Genomic DNA, 22,721 nt, shown 5'->3' with positions numbered 1-22,721 from the left:
TCTCCACCTTACTTTTTTACTATTCAATCACGGGCCTTGCTCTATCTTGTGCTTGTCCTCACCTGCATATCAACTACACTACTAAGAAGGAGAAAGAAAATTATCTCCAAGAAGTAGAGGGAGAGAGGGATCTTGGAGGGAGAGAAGAGGGTGGAGGAAGAAGGTGGACCAGTTCAGATGTGGGAGGAGATGGGAAAGAAGTACAAAGTCTTGGGAATTTGAAAGGAGGTGTGTAGCAGTAGGGGAGGGGACCTGGGGGTAACTACTAGAAAGTCCCAGAAACCAGGGACTCAGAAGGTTCCCAGAACCCAACAAGGACAGTAGCCAAAATGTTCAACAAAGGGGAGAGAGAACCTGTAGACTCCACATCCAGTATATAGATCCAGCCTCTGTTAAGGGATGGGACCACCCATCTATGTCAAAAATATTAATTCAGAATTGCTCCTGTCAAAAGGCAATGCAGAGAGAAAAGGTGGAGTAGAAACTGAAGGAACGGCCATCCAGAGACTTCCCCATCTAAGGATCCATCCCATCTGCAGTCACCAAACCCAGATACTGTTGCTGATGCCAAGTAATTCTTAATAACAGGAGCCCAGTATAGCTGCCCCTTGAGAGACTCTGCCAGAGTCAGAGCAATATAGACACAAATGTACACAACCAAACATCGGACTGAGCACAGGGTCCCCAATGTAGTAGTTACACTAAAGGAGCTGATGGGATTTACAACCCTATAGGAAGAGCAGCAGTATCAACCAACCAGATGAACCAGAGCCCCCAGGGACTAAACCACCAAGCAAACAGTACGTGGGGGGGGGACCTATGGTTTCTCCTGGACATGTAGCAAAGGAATGCCTTATCTGGCTTCACCTGGAACGGAGCCCCTTGGTCCTATGGAGGCTTGATGAGCCAGGATAGGGGAATGCTAGGGTGCTGAGGCAGGAGTGAGTGGGTGAGTGGAGGAGCACACTCATAGAGGCAGGGGACGGAAGAGGGGTTAGGGGAGTCATGGGGAAACTGGAAAGGGGATAACATTTGAAATGTAAATAAATAAAATAACCAACAAAATGAAAAAAGATAAATGTCAACAAACAAACCCCAGTTGCCATCACATAGCACAGAGACCCTGTATTCTAAGACCTACCCTCATTCACATCTGATACATAAAACTATAAATTATTAATATCTACACTTTTAAGTCACAGAAATTTGGCTTAATTTGTTGTAAGGAATAGGTATCTAAAACAATTGCAAATATACAGCTATTTGGGTATGTTTAAGCCATAATGTAGATGTCCCTACCATTTTAAACCATGATGAAAATGTTTTATATACATACTAATAAAACTTTCTGTTTTATTATCTAATTCATTAAAGTTATGTGATATTATATGATGATATTATATGGTATGATTTATGATGTATTTCTAAAAGAGTAGTGATTTGGGCATATACTAATATCATAGTTGCTATCACATAGGCAAAAAAATAAATGATATCCAAAGAGATTAGTGACTTACAAAAAAAGTCATATGTCATATTTAATATTTAAATTCAGGTCTTCAGATTTCTGGCAATACTTTTTCCCTTATTTCAGGCTTGGTTGTGCCTCTAGAAACTTGTATCAAGGGTCACTCTAATTCAAACTTGCTAGAATTGGAACTATGGATAAAGGAGTTTTTGTCCACTCCTCATCTTTACTTCTTGGGAAGCATTTGTATCTCAAACAGGCATTACTAAATCTCTAATTCCTGGTTCCTCATGTAACCTTATGGTGTATTTCTGCCAAGGTACCAAAGAGCACAGAGAGATCTGACTGCTGATCATGGTCTTCTTTTCACCAGCATTTTATTACCAGAATCGTTTTTCTCAAGCTGAATGGAACCATGCTCCCTGCCTAGAACTACCCAAAGATCTTCAAGCTGATCACCATGGGGTGATGAATTCTTTTTGAAAGTCTTTTTTTTTTTTTTGTCTTGATGAAAAACCAGTACAACAATCATCTGAATCATGAAAATGATGACCTTTTAGGACGAAATTAAGCTTTAAAATTAAGCCCAACTACATTTGGATTTATAGTGAGAAGTCATGGTATTAAAATATGGTGTGAAAACAAAATTCATGGACATTATTTGACTAATAAAGTGACATGGTGATTGAATAGTCACATAATTGGTGAGTTGCAATGCACAAACTTAAAAAAAAAACCTGTAACATAGCATGTACTATCATACCATCAAAATGAACTACACAATGTGGACAAAAACCAACAGTTCTATGCTGATGTGTGTCATATTACAACATAATAAATGAACTACTATAATAAACCCAGTTGGAGACAATTTGATTATATAATCACTAGATGGAGAATTCAATAATGCCTAAAGCTAAAGTTAACTTTAAATAAACAAAAGCTCATAGAGTTATAAAGTAATGCCATTTAAATTGGCTTTCAAAGGCCAGGAAGAGCAGTGTTTGCCTTAAGGATTACATTTGATTATCCTGAAGTAGCAGTTAAATCTTTGAAGGTTGTAAAATTATTTTGACTTTTTCAAAAAGGCATTGGAGGTTAGAAAAGAAAAACCATGATTTTAAGTATTAGATTGGCTCATGCCGAGTGGCCAGTTTTGGTTTCTTTTGGTCTACAGGATTGTCAAACATTGAATTAAAGATAATAGCTTCAGGTCAATGATGCTATTTTATAATTCAACTGTTTTCAATTTTGGTATTTTGTTAGTTTTTTATGGATGAAGATAATAAAGCATTAAAAAGGTGTTTTTAAATGATAAAATTTTATTTTCTCATAATTTGGAAGCCTATATGTTTCAGATCAGAATATTAAAATAGTGTTTTCTTCTCAATAGTCTGGGGGTAATCCAAATCTCTCTTCTTTTTGGCTCTGGTGCTACAGGACATCCTTGGCCTTCATTGACTTTCAGGTCTCTCTGTTTCCACTATCTCAAGGGATTCTCTACATGTGTGTTTGTGAGTTTGAATCTGAATCTCTTCTTTTATAAAAACATCAGTTATTTTTCCACTCTGGCCTTATTTTTATTTAGCGATATCTGTTAAGCCCATACTTTAAAACAGGTTGCATTTACAGATACTATAAATTAGGACATAAATATATTTTGAGATGTACAAATTATAATAGTCATATTGAGAGGTATAAGCTAAGCCAAGTATTTTTGTTTTGTTTTGTTGTTGTTGTTTTTCTTCTCCAGACAGCATTTCTCTGTGTAGCCCTGACTGTCCTGGAGATTGCTTTGTATTCCAGGCTGACCTCAAAGTCAAAGATCTAGCTGAGTGCTGGAATTAAAGGCATGTGCCACCACCACTGTGTTTAGGCTTTTAAAATTATAATTATGAATAATATAAATCCAAAATACTTCCCTTTAAAAGGAGTTTGCATGTTAAATTAGTAAACAGTGCCCTGAAGCTCAGTTCTGAGGTCTCTGCCACATCCCATTAGTCTCCGCTCTGTGTCCGAGCCTTCTCGCTGGTCTCCTCCACTGCTTCCCGTGTTTTAATGCTTCTGCACAACACTAGCCAGTTTATGATTTCTCAACATGCAGCATCTTCTTCTGTTTCTTTCACTTCGGTGATTCTATCCCTCCTCTTGCAATGTCCTTTGCCTTCGACCGCCTCATGACCCTCCCTTATGAACTTTTTCCTTGCATTCAAAGTCTCAACACAGCTGCCATCTTTTCCTGAGTCTTCTTCATAGGTCTCCTATCTGCCCCCAGCACCATTCCCACTCGCAGACATTGTGTAAATAAGAGCTAAAAACCTCCCATTCTCATTCCAGTGTCATGACATCAGAAACAGCAGACACCTAACCATCAGATATTAGTGTGAAAGGGAAAGAATTCCAGTTTTATTCTTCAGAGGAAGTTCCAGGATGTTGTGTACATTCTAATTCATATATCAGATAAACCTAGTACTGGCGCCCCCTGTAGGAAGTTGTATCTAAAGTGTTGCCAACCAAGCATTAACAAACCCCAGGATATCCTGTCACTTCTTAAAATGTTTTGTATTCTTGGTGTTTTCTTTCTTTCTTTTGTTTTTTTATTTTTTATTTTTTACCAGCACCGCCCTGGTGTTTTCTTTATTTACTCCTCTATGAGGAAAATGTGTGGTGTTTAGAATTAGGAAGATCTTCATAGCTCAAAGGTTTCAGCCATATCTTCTTGGAGTGGCCTATGAGCACATGGAAACCTAATGGGAAGGAAATAGAGGAAAAGAACAGTCCATATGTTTAGATTTTGACAGCCAAAACAAGCTTGTAAGGTTCACTTTGTATAAGATGTGGAGACCGTGTTTTATGAGAAAGACATATTGATTTATATGAGGACCAGAGAGATGATTCACAGTTTTAAACCAACATACTACATGCGAGCTTCTAGGTTGAGTACAACAACTATTGTGTCCTATCTAATTTGCTCTTTCCAAGTGATAAATAGATATTAAGCTAAACATTTTACACATTCAGATTTTGAAAGTAATATACTTGTATATTAGCATGTCTTCGATTTTAAAAATTTTTTAATATTATAGAAATATTAAATTAATTTTCCCTATATTAACTTGTTCTTATGCTTAGCTTGTCATTTTTACAACAGTGTAGGGTAACTTTCCATTTCCTCCATATATTTGTTAATTTAAAATTACTGTGCTCTGGATAAATAATCAGATTAGACTCTTGTTTTCCAAAGCTATTTGAATTAGTTTAGCTATTACATAACCAGTTTTGCCGATTTTAGCTAAGTTTCTATGTTATTCTTAATAGTTATGTCATATTGGATTTGGGTTTAACTTTTCAAATCTATTATATGTGCAGGATAATAGCTTGTCTCATGAGGAAGCAAAGTATGAGATATGATATAAAAATGAAATTAATTGAATATTGAAATATGTCCAAGAAAGTTTCATTAGTATACACAAGATAAATTCAATATATATAGAGAGAGATTTTCAAAAATGAAAAAGTTTCAGCAGGGTATCATGCCAAGTCTACATCAAAATGCCAGTATGATATTTGCTATTTAGAAGCATCCAGTTTATATACATAGTAAACTACTTCATTAATTGAGCATTTGTGCACAGGTATAATATGAAGGATACAGTATTGGTTCTTGCATGTGCCTTTCACTATATGGCACACCACTGGATAGGTAAAAACCTTTTTGTTTTGAATTTTAATTTTATAAACTTATTTTTAGAAATTTTAAGATCACGAATTTACTTTAGACACAATGCAGGCTTAGCATTAATATTTTCAGATAAGCTAAAATTGTAAAGCTAAATTGTGTGAGTTTACCTGCCACGTTATTAAGTAGAACATGTAGTAGTATTTATTTGCATGTACTTGGTATAAAAAATCTTACAAAACTCCAGTTAACAATATAGAGAACTCTGAAGCATCACCCCTGTGCAATTCACTAAATCTCAGAAAGTTTATTGGATGAAGCTATTTGGCCCAGAATATGAAATACCTTATCATTGTTTAAGAAAAACATTCATGAGTTTCATCAGGACCAGAGGTATGCCCACAGGTTGCTAGGTGCTTAGAAGAGCTGCAGGATGGCTCTCAGTCATAAGTGAGTCAACTTCTTATGCCCACTGTATACCCGAGGAGAGACACCCCCCCCCCCAGAACTCTCACAGCACAGGTGTTGGTGATGCTTGGGAGCACATACTTCTGTCCCAAGAACAGACCCGGCCCAGCTACATCAGGACTGGGCTCTGCCATCGGAACTCACAACCTACTAAGAGAGACGAACACCCAGTAACAATCTCCCTCTGGAAACCATGGGCCAACAGACTCACAGTGTGACAAGTTCCAGTAAGAGAAAAGATCACCTAGCATCACCTATAACAAGATGGCAAGAGGTAAGCGCAAGACTCTAAGAAATGGAAACCAAGACAACATGGAAATATCGGAACAGAGTTCTCCCACCACTGCAAGGAGTGGATATTCCAACTCAACAGAAAAACAAAATTTAGACTTAAAATCATACTTCACAATGATAATGGAGATCTTTGAGAATCACATAAAAAAGGCACTTAAAGAATTCAGGAAAACCAAGAGAATACACACAAACAAGTTGAAGTCCTTAAAAAAAAGCAAAAGTCACTTAAAGAACTAAAGGAAAGCACAAACAACCAGGTGAAGGAACTTGAAACAGAAATAGAAACAATGAAGAAAACACAAAAGGAGACAGCCCTGAAGTTAGAAAACCTAAGAAAGACATCAGGAGTCATAGAGGCATGCATCACCAACAGAATACAAGAGATGGAGAAGGAAATCTCAGGAGAAAAAGATACCATAAAAATCATTGACACAACAGTCAAAAAAATGCAAAAATCAAAATGATTCTAACCCAAAAACATCCAGGAAATTCAGAACACAATGAGAAGACCAAACCTAAGGAAGATACATGTAGAAGAAACTGAAGACTCCCAACTGAAAGGCCCAGAAAATATCTTCAACAAAAATATAGAAGAAAACTTCCCTAAGCTAAAAAAAATAAATGACCACAAACATATAAGAAGTCTACAGAACCCCAACTAGACTGTACCAGATAGAAATTCTTCCCAACACATAGAAGTCAAAAGAACAGTGTTCAACACATTGAAAGAATACTAAAAGCAGTAACAGAAAAAGGACAGTTAACATATAAAGGCTTTTCAACAGAGACTATGAAAGCTAGAAGATCCTGAACTGACATCAGACCCTAAGGGAACACAAGTTCCAGCCCAGGTTACTATATCCAGCAAAACCCTTAATCACCATAGATGGAGAAACCAAGATATTCCAGGACAAAAACAAATATACACAATATCTGTCCAAAAATCCAGCACTACAAAAAATAATAGATAGAAAATATCTATACACCACACACAATAATAGTGGGAGACTTGAACACCCTACTCTCATCAGTGGGCAGATCATGGATGCAGAAACTGATCAGAGACACAATGAAAGTAGCAGAAGTTATTAACCAAACGAATTTAGCAGACATCTATAGAATATTTCATCCTAAAACAAAAGAATATACCTTCTTCTCAGCACCTCATGGAACCTTCTACAAATCTTAACATATAGTCAGTCACAAAACAGGCACAAAAGATATAAGAAGATCAAAATAATCCCATGCATTGTATCAGATAACCATAGACTAAGGCTGGTCTTCAATAACAACAAAAACAATAAAAGTCCCACATACACATGGAAATTAAACAATGCTCTACTCAATGATAGCTTGGTCAAAGAAGAAATAAAAAAAGAAATCAAAGACTTCTTAGAATTTAATGAAAATGAAGGCACAACAAACCCAAAGTTATCGGATATAATGAAAGCAGTGCTAAGAGGAAAACTCAGAGCTAAGCGCCTCCAGAAAGAAACTGGAAAGAGCATACACTAACAACTAGAGAACTAAAAGCTATAGAAGAAAAAGAAGCAGATACACCCAAGATGAGTAGATGGCAGAAAATAAGCAAACTCAGAGCTGAAATCAACCAAATAGAAACAAAAATAACTACACAAAGAATCAACAATACCAAAAACTGGTTCTTTGAGAAAATCAATAAGATTGATAAACCCTTAGCCAAACCAACCTGAGGGAGCAGAGAAAGTATCCAAATTGACAAAATTAGAAATGAAAGGGAAGTGGCTGGAGAGATGGCTCAGCAGTTAAGAGCACTGACTGCTCTTCCAGAGGTCCTGAGTTCAAATCAAAGCAACCACATGGTGGCTCACAACCATCTGTAATGAGATCTGATGCCCTCTTCTGGTGTTTCTGAAGACAGCTACAGTGTCCCATATACAAGTATAAATAAACCTTTAAAAAAAAAAAAAAATGAAAGGGGAGACATAACAACAGAAACTGAGGAAATTCAGGAAATCGAAAAGCCTATACTCCACAAAACTAGAAAATCTAGAGGACATGGACAATTTTCTAGACAAATACTAGGTACCAAAGTTAAATTAGATAAGATAAACCATTTAAATAGTCCCATAACCCCTAAAGAAATAGAAGCAATTATCAAAAACCTTCCAACCACAAAAAGCCCGGGACCTGATGGGTTTAGTGCAGAATTCTATCAGAACTTCATAGAAGACCTAATACCAATATGCTCCAAACTATTGCACAAAATGGAAACAAAGAAAATACTACCCAACTTATTTTTTGAAGCCACAATTATGCTCATTCCTAAACCACACAAAGACCCTACAAAGAAAGAGACCTTTAGACCAGTTTCTCTCACAAACATGGACACAAAAATACTCAATAAAATTCTTGCAAACTGAATCCAAAAATATATCAAAACGATCATTCACCATGATCAAGTAGGCTTCATCCCAGGGATAAAGGATAGTTCAATACATGAAAATTCATCAATGTTATTAACTATAAAAAGAAACTCAGATAAGAAATAACATGGGTATCTCTCTAGATGCTGAGAAAGCATTTGACAATATTCAACACCCCTTCATGTTAAAGGTCTTGGAAAGGTAAGGTATTCAAGGCTCATACTTAAACACAGTAAAAGCAATAAACATCACACAAGTAGCCAACATCAAACTAAATGTTAAGAAACTAGAATTAGGGATTAGACAAGGCTGTCCATTCTCTCCCTACTTATTTAATATAGTATTGGAAGCCCAGGCCAGAGCAACAAGACAACAAAAAAAAAAAAAAAAAAAAAAAAAAAAAAAAAATGAGAGATACAAATTGGAAAAAAAAAGTCAAAATATCACTATTTGTAGATGATGTGATAGTTTACTTAAGTGACCACAAAAATTTCACCAGGGAACATTTACAGTTGATAAACACCTTCAGCAGAGTGGCTGGATATAAAATTAACTCAAAAAGATCAGTACCCTTCCCCTACTAAAGAATAAACAGGCTGAGAAAGAAATTATAGAATTGACATTCTTCACAATAGTCATAAAAAAATATAAAATACCTTGCCGTGACCCTAACCAAGCAAGTGAAGGATCTATAGGAGAAGAACTTTTAATATCTAAAGAAGTAAATTGAAGAAGACCTCAGAAAATGAAAAGATCTCCCATTCTCATGGAATGAAAGGATCAACATTGTAAAAATGGAAATCTTGCCTAAGGCAATTTATAAATTCAATGCAATCCTTATCAAAGTTCCAACTAAATTCTTTATAGAGTTAGAAAGAGCAATTTTCAAAACACATTCTCATGAATAAAAAAACTTCTGGGGGAATCACCATTCCTGACCTCAAGCTATATTACAGATCAGTTGTAATAAAAACTACCTGTTATTGGTACAGAGACAGGCAGGTAGACCAATGGAATAGAATCAAAGACCCAAAAATAAACTCACATACCTATGGTCACTTGAACTTTGACAAAGAAGCTATAAACATTCAGTGGAAAAAGGATAGCCTCCTCAACAAATGGTGTTGGTTCGACTTGCAATCAGCGTGCAGAAGAATGCAAATCAATTCCTTTTTATCTCCTTGTACAAAGATCAAGGATCAAAAAACTCCACATAAAAACAGGTACATTGAAACTAGTAGAAGACAAAGTGGTAAAGAGCTTAGAACACATAGGCACTGGTAAAAATTTCCTAAACAGAAAACCAATGGCTTATGCTTTAAGATCAAAAATCAACAAATGAGCCCTCATGTAATTGCAAAACTTTTGTAAGGCCAAAAACATTGTCAAAAAGACAAAATTGCAAACGACTGATTGGGAAAAGATTTTTACCAATCTTACATCTGATAGAAGACTAGTATCCAATTCTACAAAAAAAGAAAAAGAAATAAAAAAACCTCAAGAAGTTAAACTATAGAGAATCAAATAATCCTATTAAAAATGGTGGGTACAGAGTTTTAAAAATTAAAAGAATTCTCAACTGAGGAATATCGAATGACTGAGAAGCACCTAAAGAAATGCTCAATAGCCCTAGTCATCAGGGAAATGCAAATCAAAACAACACTAATATTCCACCTCACACCACTCAGAATGACTAAGATCAAAAACTCAGTTAACAGCAGATGCTCCAGAGGATGTGGAGAAAGAGGAACACTCCTCCACTGTTGATAGGGTTGTTAACTGGTACAACTCTACAACAACATTCTAGCATTTCCTCATTAAATTGAACATAGTACTATCTGAGGACCCAGCTATACTGCTTCTAGGCGTATACTCAAATGTAGCTCCAATATATAGCAAGGACACATACATGATTAACAATGTTCATAGCTGCTTTATTTATAATATCCAGAAGCTGTAAAGAATGGATAAACAGAGGAATGGATACAGAAATTTTTGTACATATAAACAATGGAGTACTACTCAGCTATTAAAAACAATGAGTTTATGAAATTCCTAGACAAAAGGATGGAACTTGAAACTATCATCCTGGGTGATGTAACCCACTCACAAAAGAGCACTAACGGTATGTACTCACTTATAAGCGGATACTAGCTCCCCCCCCCCAAAAGAAAAGCTTGGAATACACAAGAAACCATCCACAAAACTTATGAAGCACAAAAAGAAGAAAGATCAGAATGTGGATGCCTCAGTCCTTCTAAGAGGGAGAAAAAAACAGGGGAAGAAATACAAGGTCAAATTGAGTAGCAAAGATTGAAGAAAAGCTCTACAGAGACTGCCTTACCTGGAGAATTACCACATATGCAGCCACCAAACCCAAGCCCTATTGCTGATGCCAGGAAGGGTTTACTGGCAGGAACCAGATATGGATGTCTTCTCTGAGGCTCTCCCAGAATCATATAGATACAGATGAAGATGCTCATGGCTAAACATCAGACTGAACACTGGGACCCCAATGAAAGAACTAGAGAAAGGACTGAAAGAGATGAAAGGTTTGTAACATCATGGGAAGAACATCATCAGCCAAGCACTGAGGTGGAGAGGGTGATTGGGAGAGAGAGCACCTTCTTGGAAGCAAGTTGAGGGGGAGGAGGGAGGGGAGTCGGAGCGGGGGAAGGGTATAACATTTGAAATGTAAATACAGAGAATATCCAACAAAATTAAAAATAAAAAAAAATTAAAAAAGAAAAAGAATGGATAAATGTTTAATGGAGTCTAATGTAGTCCATCCATAAAACCCCACATGATGAAACATAGAAAAACAACAAAAAAGAAAAAGGAAAAATATTTGAGTATATTTTAGTATTATTTGCTTTTGATCATATTTTAAACAAATTGTAAGGAGAAAAGTCATATTTAACTAAAGATCTAGGTAGGTTTAGCAAGATTTCATTTCTCAATTTATTTATTAAGATTTAATTAATTACTAGTTAGTATGGCTAAATCAAATTCAGCTATATATATACATATACATTCATATATATATATACATATATTCATATATATGTGTATATATATATACATATATATATATATACATATATATATATATATATATATATATATATATATATATATTCTAGTCTTTACAACCACTACGTTCCTATGTTTGATAACTGAACTATTTCATAAGCTTATTTTTTTCATTTCTAAAATAATTCATCTACTTTGTTTAAAAGACACATTAACATCTCTCTATGTCTCTATGTCTCAGGAATAATATATATTAAATTTTAGTGAAAAAAATCTTATTTATGAAGAAATATTTTGGGGGATTTTCTTAAACTGCCAAATAATCATTATAAAGATTTCTTAAATGTATGTGTGCTTTTTCAATCATACCTCAAAACTACATGACTTCTTCCTATTCATCATATTGCATAATTGCCATAATATCCTTATAGGTCTGACATAATGTATAATGGCATTCTTATGAAGTTCTACCTTTCTTTCTATACTCAGGTTCTTTCTTTGGGAGCAGACGTCTTGCCGGAATATAAGCTGCAGACGCCACGCATCAACAAATTTACAATACTGCACTACAGCCCTTTTAAGGCTGTCTGGGATTGGCTCATTTTACTATTGGTCATTTATACCGCGATATTCACCCCCTACTCTGCAGCCTTTCTCCTCAATGACAGAGAGGAACAAAAAAGGCGAGAATGTGGCTATTCCTGTAGCCCTTTGAATGTAGTAGACTTGATTGTGGATATTATGTTTATAATAGACATTCTAATAAACTTCAGAACAACCTACGTAAATCAGAATGAAGAAGTGGTAAGTGATCCTGCCAAAATAGCAATACACTACTTCAAAGGCTGGTTCCTGATTGACATGGTCGCAGCCATCCCTTTTGACTTGCTGATATTTGGATCAGGTTCTGATGAGGTAAGAGTTGCTTAAGAATTTTATTTTCTGAAAGACTGCAATTGTAAATCTACTTTAACTGCAAGAGAAAGTAGTTGCATCAAAAGTTCCTACAGCTCAAAGATGAAATTCCTTTTCACCTGGACATGCCATAAAGTAGAAAGAAGCAATTTTTCTGTTGTTAATAATTGAAATTTCTTTTGTATTTTCAAAAAATACAAAAATACTGTCCATGCTGTAGACAAATAATTTAAATTTTGAAACAAGTGCACAGAGTATGTAGTATACCCTTAGTGAGCAAAATCTCTGCAAATTAAGTTCTTGAGTACAAAGCTATCAAACCTTAAGGATGTCTCTCAATATTAAGTCACTTATTAGGGTGCAAGCCAAAATAAAAGTGTGTTCTTTGTTCAAACTATATTAAAAAAGCACTTTATAAAATTCCTTTGTCAAAACTCTTTCACTTTTATCTCTCATCTTGGAAAAATACTTAATGCATATATTGCTAGTACCTCATAAAGTTGGAAATATTACCCATACAGAAAGATAGATAGATAGATAGATAGATAGATAGATAGATAGATAGATAGATGATAGATAGATAGATAGGCAGATAGGTACATACATACATGCATACATACAGACAGACAGACATATTGAGTGCATTTTCTGCTTAAAGTAATCAGAGCTTTTAAATAATCTTTGGGCCAAATATAGCTGGTATTCCTTTTATTTAACTGTCACTAATTATTATATCATATAAGTACTTATATAATGAAAACATTTGTGGAAGTTCTGTGTCTTAGTTTCCTTTCTAAGGCTTTGATAAAATACCTGGACAAAAAAACAAATTTCAGGATAGCAGGTTTATTTCAGCTCACAGTTCCAGGTTCTGTTCAGGCAGTGTGGAAAAGTCAAGCCATCCAGAACTTGAAGGAACTAGTCAAACCCACAATCAAGGGCAGAGGGAGAATGGGTGCATGCCTCCTTACTGCTTAATTGCTTTCTCTACAGTTGTACAGTTCTGGACGCAAACCCATGGTATTCTACCACTCACTTTAGGCTGGGTCTTTTTACATCAATTTATATATTCAAAACTATTTCCCTACAGGCATGTCACTTGCCATTTAGATAATCCCTTGCTGCAACTGTGTTAAATTAATGGTTTAGCAATTAAAACTAACCATCACACTAGCTATGAAAGGAACTCCAAGAAAGTTGACTGAAAAAAATAATAATAATAAAGTCAATGTGCTGAAATTTTGAATAATTCAGTGTCCTTTTCTAACTAATAATTTCTCACCATCTTTGTTTCGTTTGTTAATTTGTATATTTCAAGAGAAAGGGGGAAAATGAGATTTCAACAGATATGTTTTCTAGCCACAGGAGGCTTAAGGACAAAAGAGTACTTGTCTACCAGGGAAAATCAGTACCTTTAGAATTAAGTCTCTCCTTCTACTGGAAGGCTGATCAAACTGTAGGTTAATAGAGCTCAGAACAGCTTTTCTCCTCATCGGAGAATATCCTTTTATTATAAGGATTTTATTATATTGTTTTTTATAAATGAAACAGAGTTATGTTAATAGCCCAGGTGAGCCTTGAACTGAAGATTCTCTTATTCAATCACCTAAGTAGTAGGGTTACACTGTGTGCCACTGGACTGATCAGGAAAGCCTACCTCCAACAGCTTTGTTTTACATATTGTGATAATTGTTACATTTACTTTTGCTGTCAGCTGTGCTGCTCTGTTAAGTCCCCTAGCTGGTTTCATTCTTTTGCATTGGGCATAGGATTGAAGCAATTACATATTCATTTAAATAGCTTATGGAATATACATTTTTTACTACTTTATATTTTACAATTTTAATATTCATACTTGGCTTATTAAGTTTGTAGTTCCTCTCTTTCTTCTGGAGCTGAGGAAAGAGATTGTGGTTAATAAATTGATTATTCTTTAAAAACAAAATAGAGCTCAGAACAATGGAGTATGACAAAGTTCCAGTACCCTTTAATCATCTATAAAAAATACTAGTAAATGTACTCATAATGTTCAATCAATAATAATCAGAATAATAGTTATCCAAATATTGTAATTACATTCATTAAGAAAGACTTCAATGTATCTATTTTACTTTCAGTTACTCTTTAGTCTCTTTTAATTTCAGTTACTATGCATTTTGAAAAATGTAAAATATCTTTTATATATGTAATTCAAGTAATCTCTACATCAAAAAGATTGTTGATTAAACTAAAGCAAGAAAATGTTTAAGATGTTCATATCAGTATATGGGAAAATTCTAAGGAAAAATAGAGTGAAAATAAGAGTAAAGAACTTGAGGTTTATAGAGTGAAAAAATTTGGGGAACAATTAATAAATATGAAATTATTTGGCTTTACATATGCAAATTACTAGCAGAACATTGGAAATTATTTAGGAACTGTAAAATTTTGTTGGAGACTTTTAGGAATCATAATTTTTATTGACCTCATTCTACTAGGAAGTAAAATGAAAATCTAATACTGTGTTTACTGTAAATTTTTTTAAAGTAGAATTAACTACAAAAAAAATTTCACCTAATATAAGGCCTAGGATATTAAATTACTATTCCATCTTAGTAGAGGTCATTAGCTGGTTTATTTAGTCTTATTGGACATTACTCCTACTCAGTAGTAATATTATAGACCTCATTCATCAAGAAATGTTTGCTCAGTAGTCTTCAAAGCAGCAGGAACAATTCTAGATTCAGAAGTCAGTCAAACAGATAGGTTTCTGTTCTCCATGAACTTACATTGCTCATAAAAGAGTAAATGCAGAAGTTACACAAATCAGGTGGAACAATAATGTGTTGTTGACTGATCCAGACTAACAAACTAAAAAGATGAGTAAGGAAAGGCCATTTGCATTGGAACTAGAAAGGTATGTCCAACCATAGAAGACTAAAATGCAAAACATTGCAAACAAAAGTAAACAGTTGTAGCACTTCCTCAATTGATTATCAGGTTTGGAATATTAAAAGAACAGAAGTAAAAAGAAAGCTATCAGTGGCAGCAAAGCCAAATCCAACCAGTGATGAGGTGCTTAGGTATGAGGACTAAATCACATAGAGGCATGACATCTGGCTTTTTGTGGCTTCAGTGAGACTCTCTGAAGTGAAACTGACTTCAATTGACATTTTAAAAGATTGTGTGGACAGTTGAATTAAGAGGAAGGGACCCATATTAAAACCCACACTTTGATGGATAATAGATGAGAAAACAGTGTGGACACATGACACAATTGAATTGTAGAAAATTGGTAAATATGTGGTATAATTTGAATGTCACCTATAAAAAATTGTTGGTTAATTAAATATCTGTAATAAAAGAAAGGAAGAAAAATAAGAACTATGGATGATTCAAAACACTTTCTGTAGTTCATTTGTTGAATTATTCAGGTGGGAGGAGGAAGGAGGGAAAGCATGTTTTTATAAAGAATTTTAATGTCTTTCTCCAGATGGTGAAATTCTGGGGCGAAGAAGTTGTATTGTGAAGGAGATAAAAGTGTATTGTGAAATGTCTGGCCATCCTGAGTTGCCTATTAGTCACAGGATTACAGATGATTGGAAGCCAAATCAGGCACCCTATCTGCAACTAGAAAGACAAAGTCATTAAAGAGATAGAGAGAAGAAGAAGAGAGTCTTTACATTAAAAATCAGACATGATCACAGTAATAAGTGGATTGAATCGGTGCTTCCATTTCAGGATTATGCATGATTTTTTGTGTGGATGAGTCTAGAGACTAAGTATGGCCACACCTTCCCATGAACTAAGCGTATGAAAGTAGCCATCTTGGACTACACAACAAAACACTATTTCAACAGATACACAGATACAAACATGCATGCATACACATGTCTGAAAATTTACAACTGGTAGAAAGAAATGCTTTAGAACTCAAGATTTTCTGTTTTAATTATGCTGTATAAACATATAAATGTGGTGGCCACACTTGGGATACAAACATCCAGGTTTTCACTCATGAACGAACATTTCTAGAAACTATATGCAAATATATATAAGCAAATTAACTAAGATGTGCTTTTCTACTGAATAAAAGCTAAAGCAATTTCTTGCTGAATTATTTGAATGATTTCTTCTCATTTATCGGCATCATCAGTTAGGTAGGAAAAATGTTTTTCTCAATGTCAACTAAACAATTTCTTCCTTCGTCTGGATGTTACACTATAATACTTTAGTTTTCTTTATAGACAACTCAAATCTCCATTTTTGTAGCCATACCATTTTGTCTATGAAATATATATAGTAACAATAGGACAATGTGACAAAATGGTTTTACAAAGAAAAACCCAATTGCTCATATTTTTCAAACTACCATGATAAACTTAAATAATTTTAACCATAATTTGTGTGGTTAATAATAACTATAGGATCTCCTTTACTGTTGCAAACACATTGAGCAAAGTGGATGCTAGTTATTACCAGAATTGCTGTTGCTGATATCTTACTGACGCTAAGATCATCCCAAACGAGAAATAATTCTATGATTCATAACTTTGACTTCATCAAACATGACATTACCATGACTTCCTTCAATATTATTAAGCTAAAATACACTATCAATCCCTTTGTCACAAGAAAGTCAGCTTTGACTGTCTGCCTCAGATTTCTCCATATTTGGTTTATCTGTGGCAAATTTTCGAGCCACTAACATTTTGGATCCAGAGAACTCTGCTTCATAACATAGATCATTATCTCCTTCCTCCCCTGAAAATTAAAATTCTAGGTTTCAGTCACTTGCTTTGTTGACGTCTGAGTCATGCTTTAGTGATTTTTTTTAAGTAAATTCTGAGTGTATGCAGGAAAACCTTTGGAATCAAGGTAATTAAAGCTTTCTGCAGCAAAATTCCAATAGTAACACTGAAATTTTTTTTAATTGAACAACTTTATTTTAAAAAACAAAGATAAATGTACAGATTTTAAGCATTTTTGCATAAAAGCATATGAATACATTTTTGTCAGTACTTGTTTTTTTCTAAGGTTTGATAGTGTGCATTAAGATCTTACTAGTTACAATGAGCATAAAGTACATGTAAAACAAGATGTATTCTGGAATTAGTCAAAGTTTTCTTGGTGTGTAATGATTAAGCATAATGGTTTTTCATTTTCTTTTTTTGACATTTTTTATGTTCTCTCTCTTTCTCTCTCTCTCTCTCTCTCTCTCTCTCTCTCTCTCTCTCTCTCGCTCTCTCTCTCTCACACACACACACACACACACACACACACACACACACACACACATACATACATACACACGTTTTACTCATTATACTGACAGATGAACTGTGGAGTGAATATATAGAAAACATTAGTAGCCTTCTATAGGAATCCTGAGTATCTAGCAATCTTTATGATAGACATCATTAATTACTAGATTTTATTGTGCAAGTGAGATATTCATATTCTACTTGAAATAATATCATACCTTGAAATTATGCATGAATATGCATTTCAACAGTAACAACCTACTTCTCTCTCTTTAAATAAGTTTCCCTTTGCCTTTCACCTGGAGCTTTAATCATGCTCTCAACTCTGAGGCATAGCAAGTGAAACAAATGTAAGATGTCCAATTGAAAGGTATTTTTATGTTGATCACTTAGATATTGTTTCCTTGTGCTTGACTATAAAATGATAGCATATAAAGTGTACTTTTCAAGGTTAAAATCCAAATATTAATTAAAATAATAATAGCATTCATACTACGCTATGCAATATTTTATGTGTCTGTTAGAACTTACAATCCTTTGATAGCCCATTTCTAGGTTATTGCAGTGAAATAAAGATATACAATATTAAAGTATGACAAAATATTTACTATGAAACGGAGTATGTTTATCGATCATTAAGATTGTTAAATATTGAATTCCCCAGCAACTTTATAGAATCATTGCTTTTGAACACATAGTTAATAGAAGAAATTAATATATTTGATATGAATAAAGCAATAAGTTAGATAATTCCCCAGGGTTCTGCACATATGCAGATATGGTTCTTTCAGAGTATTAATAAAACTGACCTAAGACATGTTGAAGAATACTAAACAAGCTGAAAGAAAGAATCAGAAACTAGGCAATGATATTATTGAATTGCACTTTTATGTAATTCATTTAATGGTGTGTAAAGTATACACTTGAATGAGAATACCTGGAATAAAATTTAAAGCAACAAAATTGAATGTGGAATCATGAAATTTATACTTGCCAATGTTACTGTCTCCCTGCTATACCCCTTGTCATTGGGAAATGAAATAGAATGATTCACTAACCTGGATGTTTCAGTGATGACTCTATAGTCCCTTGAACAAATCCACAAAGAACATGCACATGCTTCATTATTTCTTAAAGAATGGTTACCATAACTTATCTGAACACCAATATTTAATAAGTAAGTCTGAGCAAAGCTTACTTAGTATACTAAACATTTTAAATAAATGGTTTCTATATATACTCAAAAAAATAAAGTAGATTTAAAAGTTTTGACATAAAGTCTTTTCTTATTGTTAAGGCTTTTACAATTTAGCTCTAGATAGATTTATTCTTGAGTAGAAATTTGTTAATCATGATGAGAATTACCTAATTTCAGTCTTTCTCAATGGTTTACAACATTTGAAGTGGATATTGACTGATTTATTATACAATGTGCCTCAAGTAAAACTGATGTAGTCTTATTTAGTCTAGTCTGTGATAAACATATTTCCACAGGTATAGTTGCATGTTTAATCCAAAAGTCATTTATTTAATGAGGTGACCTACCTTCCACCTATATCAGAAAGAATTCAAGATCTTTAATAAATAATAGATATTTTAAAAACATCATAATTAGATTATACTCATTATTAGAGTAACATAAATAACTGTATTTGTGGAGAAAAATCTTCAAAATAAAAAAAGTAATAAAATGGAATTTAAATGAAAGTCTTGTATAAGTAAAGTTTCTTTACAACAACAGTATGGAAAAATCTGAACTACTTTTCAAACATAATAAATGAGCTGAATTCTAGATAGCACAGTATAAGATGAAGTTTGATATTATAGAATCGCTTGTATCATCCTCACCATAGGTACCTTTTCCTAGGTAAGATTAGCAAAGTACCTCTCTTCAACTACTGTAGAAGTACACACTTCTTATTTATTTTATTACTGTATTTATAAAAATAATCACAGTTTAGAACCTGTTGAGTTCATATTTTTAAAAAAAGTTTGCCAAAACTTTCAAAATATTCTGCAAGAGGAGATTGGAAATACCATGATCTGTTCCCTCAGAAATTTGATACTATCAGTTACCTTCTTTCTATAATCTCAGACAAGACAGTGTAGTAGTACACACAATACTCACTAGCCTAAAAGACTCAAGTGAGTTTCATCATCACCAATAGAAATGAAGCACATAATGAAGGTACACTGTAATTATGTAGTTATGTTTGGGTAAATGCTACAGAGCTGTGAATGACTATTGAAGTCATTGTTCACTCAATCCCTCCTAACAAGGAAAAAGGGAGTTACAACTGCTTCCTAATATTGCTTTCTCCTCCTCTTCCTCCTCCTCCTTCTCCTTCCACTCTGCTTCTTTTCCTTTTTCCCCCTCTTCTTCCTCTCCTGCTCCTTGTTCTCTTTACCTCCTTCTAAGCCTCCTTCCTCTTACTATTACTCTAATAGTCATGTCTGGGGACTGTGAAGGAGAGTAAAGCTTTATCACACCATACTTCTTAAACTTCTTTTCCCCAGACTGTATGCCATTTTTATGTGGTCATGTAAGTTATACTGATTTATATTAAAAAAAATAAAACCTTAGTGTCATATAGATTTTTCATTGTTAATTAATATAGGAGAGATTTTAGAGGGTTTATGGTGTTTTGTACAAGTATATGAAGCACGCACAGCAGATTCTTATTGTTTTTTATAACATCAGTATTACTTTACAGCTTCACAAGCCATTATAAAAATCATGCATGCATTGCAAAGAATTTTACTTGATTTGACCTACTACCCAGTGAATCTGCATTATCTTTCAATTATTTTGAAGCACTTTTATTCTAAAAACAAATAAAAATTTTAGTATTTTCACAGTAAACTTTACACCGCTCTGGTTCTGAAACTCAGGTATGTCAGCAGCTGTGTTAGGAAAAGAAATAAACTCAAGAGTCTGAACTGTGCAAAAGTGGTGAGACTTTAAACAAAGGTGACTCCTGCTTGAAGAGTCTGGTAACCACATACTTGAATGAAGTCCTTGTCTGTGAAAGAACCAGCCATTTTCTGAGGGAGCTGTATAGTCCACGTTACAAGGCTCCATTTGATATTCGTGATGTCTGTGTTGTCTATTTGGAAAGTGTGGAAGCTTCATCATCACCTTTTGCAGCACAAAGTTCCTACTTGTAGAAACAGAAATTTAAATAGATACTCAATAGAGATGTAAAAAGACATGTTATGCTATCTTAAATTCAAGAATACACTGAAGGGGCATATGCCTTCAAGTGTATTAAGAAGAAAAAAAACTGATTTTTGCATTCTTCTGTGAAAAATAATAATGTCTCTTTACCACAACCAAGACAAACAAAACTATAATCCAGTTAGAATAAGTCTATCCAAGCTATGCAAACTCCTTTCCCTTTGTGAAGTTCCAACGTTGAAGAAATGATCTCAGGGGAGACTAAAGCTTCCTCCCCTGCATGTGACCTCTAGAGCACAGCAAAGGGACAAAGAATGTCTGCCTCTGCCATGATGCTTCCATATAAAGTTGTCCTGGATGCTTAGTCACTTTTTTCACTTAAAATTATTTATCGCTATGGGGTGATAGTTACTCCATGTGCTATTTCTTCATTTAAAACATTAACATTCTCAACACATTTGGATGTACTTAGTAAAATAAACACCATGATGAAGAGAAAAATGACTCAATAATTGATTGGTAAATACCATGTAACTATGGAATAATTATATGCTCTGTGAACTATATAGTATTTATAGTTGACATTATTTAGGAAACATAAGAAATGAACTTGTAATTTGTACTTATCAGATTTCAATTCCTAACAGCCAGTGAAATATCCTATTATTATGCATAAGTATCCTAGCATTAAATACCTGGTCAGTAACAACCATGCATTTAGTCAACACACACCACACTCCAAAATGCAATGTTCATACCAGGATACAAAGAAATGACTTACGAACTTGATGCACCCAGGAAGAAAAAAGAAGTTTTTATTTTATATAGTTTATAGTTCATGCATACACCCATCCAATAAGAGTTCCCATAGTTACAAGAAGGAGCTTGACTGGCTCCTTTACACTGTTCATGTGTTTTTCAAATTCAGCAAATACCCAACACCACGCAGTTGCTAATACCAAAGTATCATTTCTCACTCTCTCTCTTCCCAAAGAAGTAGTGAGCAGACTTTGCATCTCTTCATTAGAGGAGATCTTTTGTCTATAAATAATTGTGTTTGTTTGAGAGTTTTCCCTTCAGCATTGTAAATGTGGTGTGTGCTGCTTGGTAGACACACAATCAATTCCCTGAACTTTGTTTGAAGAAGGAACATGTCAGAAGTTCATGCCATGTGGAAGTCACTTCCATAGATCTTGGGAAGGGAGGCAGATTCTCTTTCCATGGATCTTGTATGCCAAGACACTGGATTAATGAACCATATGTTTCTCAATATGGACTCAAAACTCTTTGGATAAAGAACTAATCTTCATATTTGGTTCCAGCCTGAGGTTGTACGCTCATTTTCTATCAACAATTCTGCCTTACATGGACATACTTTGGACTGCTTTAAACTGTTTCTGACCATACATGTTTATTCCCACAGACAACAACACTAATTGGTCTTTTGAAGACTGCACGTCTCCTGCGTCTTGTGCGTGTGGCCAGGAAACTGGACCGATACTCAGAATATGGCGCTGCCGTTCTAATGCTTTTGATGTGTATATTTGCCCTGATTGCTCACTGGCTGGCCTGCATCTGGTATGCGATTGGGAATGTAGAGAGGCCCTATCTGACTGACAAAATTGGATGGTTGGATTCCTTAGGAACACAAATTGGGAAACGTTACAATGACAGTGACTCAAGTTCTGGACCGTCCATTAAAGACAAATACGTCACGGCACTTTATTTTACCTTCAGCAGTCTAACCAGTGTAGGATTTGGAAATGTGTCTCCTAACACCAATTCGGAGAAAATCTTTTCCATTTGTGTCATGTTGATTGGCTGTAAGTAGATTTCTCTTTTGCTATCTGTTAGGATAAAATAATAGGACAAAAATTGGTATTTCTAGAATATAGAGGATAAGGCAAAAATTACAGAAACTGTAGAGATAGGGGGTTTACACGTGTGGATACTATATTTTATAAAGAATGATTTTTCTCTGGGCAGTGAAGAAACAAAGGTTCTTGAACTGTTCTTCTCTTGGAACTAACTTTAATAT

At 34.4% G+C, this 22,721-nt stretch overlaps 1 protein-coding gene across 1 annotated transcript in view; it reads left to right on the top strand.

Moving 5' to 3' along the window:
* Nucleotides 1–22,721, top strand: part of KCNH7 (potassium voltage-gated channel subfamily H member 7) — a gene marked incomplete at both ends in the record, with an annotated part of 460,182 nt that overhangs the window by 368,273 nt on the left and 69,188 nt on the right. The window contains 2 exons of the mRNA XM_080927932.1: nt 11,837–12,262; nt 22,107–22,506. Coding sequence (XP_080784058.1) covers nt 11,837–12,262; nt 22,107–22,506 — 826 coding nt within the window. The remainder of the gene's footprint in view (nt 1–11,836; nt 12,263–22,106; nt 22,507–22,721) is intronic.

This window comes from Micromys minutus, assembly GCF_963924665.1.
Source record: "Micromys minutus genome assembly, chromosome: 13".
Lineage (NCBI taxonomy): Eukaryota > Metazoa > Chordata > Mammalia > Rodentia > Muridae > Micromys > Micromys minutus.
The sequence above is the reverse complement of the archived record's forward strand: the minus strand, read 5'-3'. Positions and strand labels throughout refer to the sequence as shown.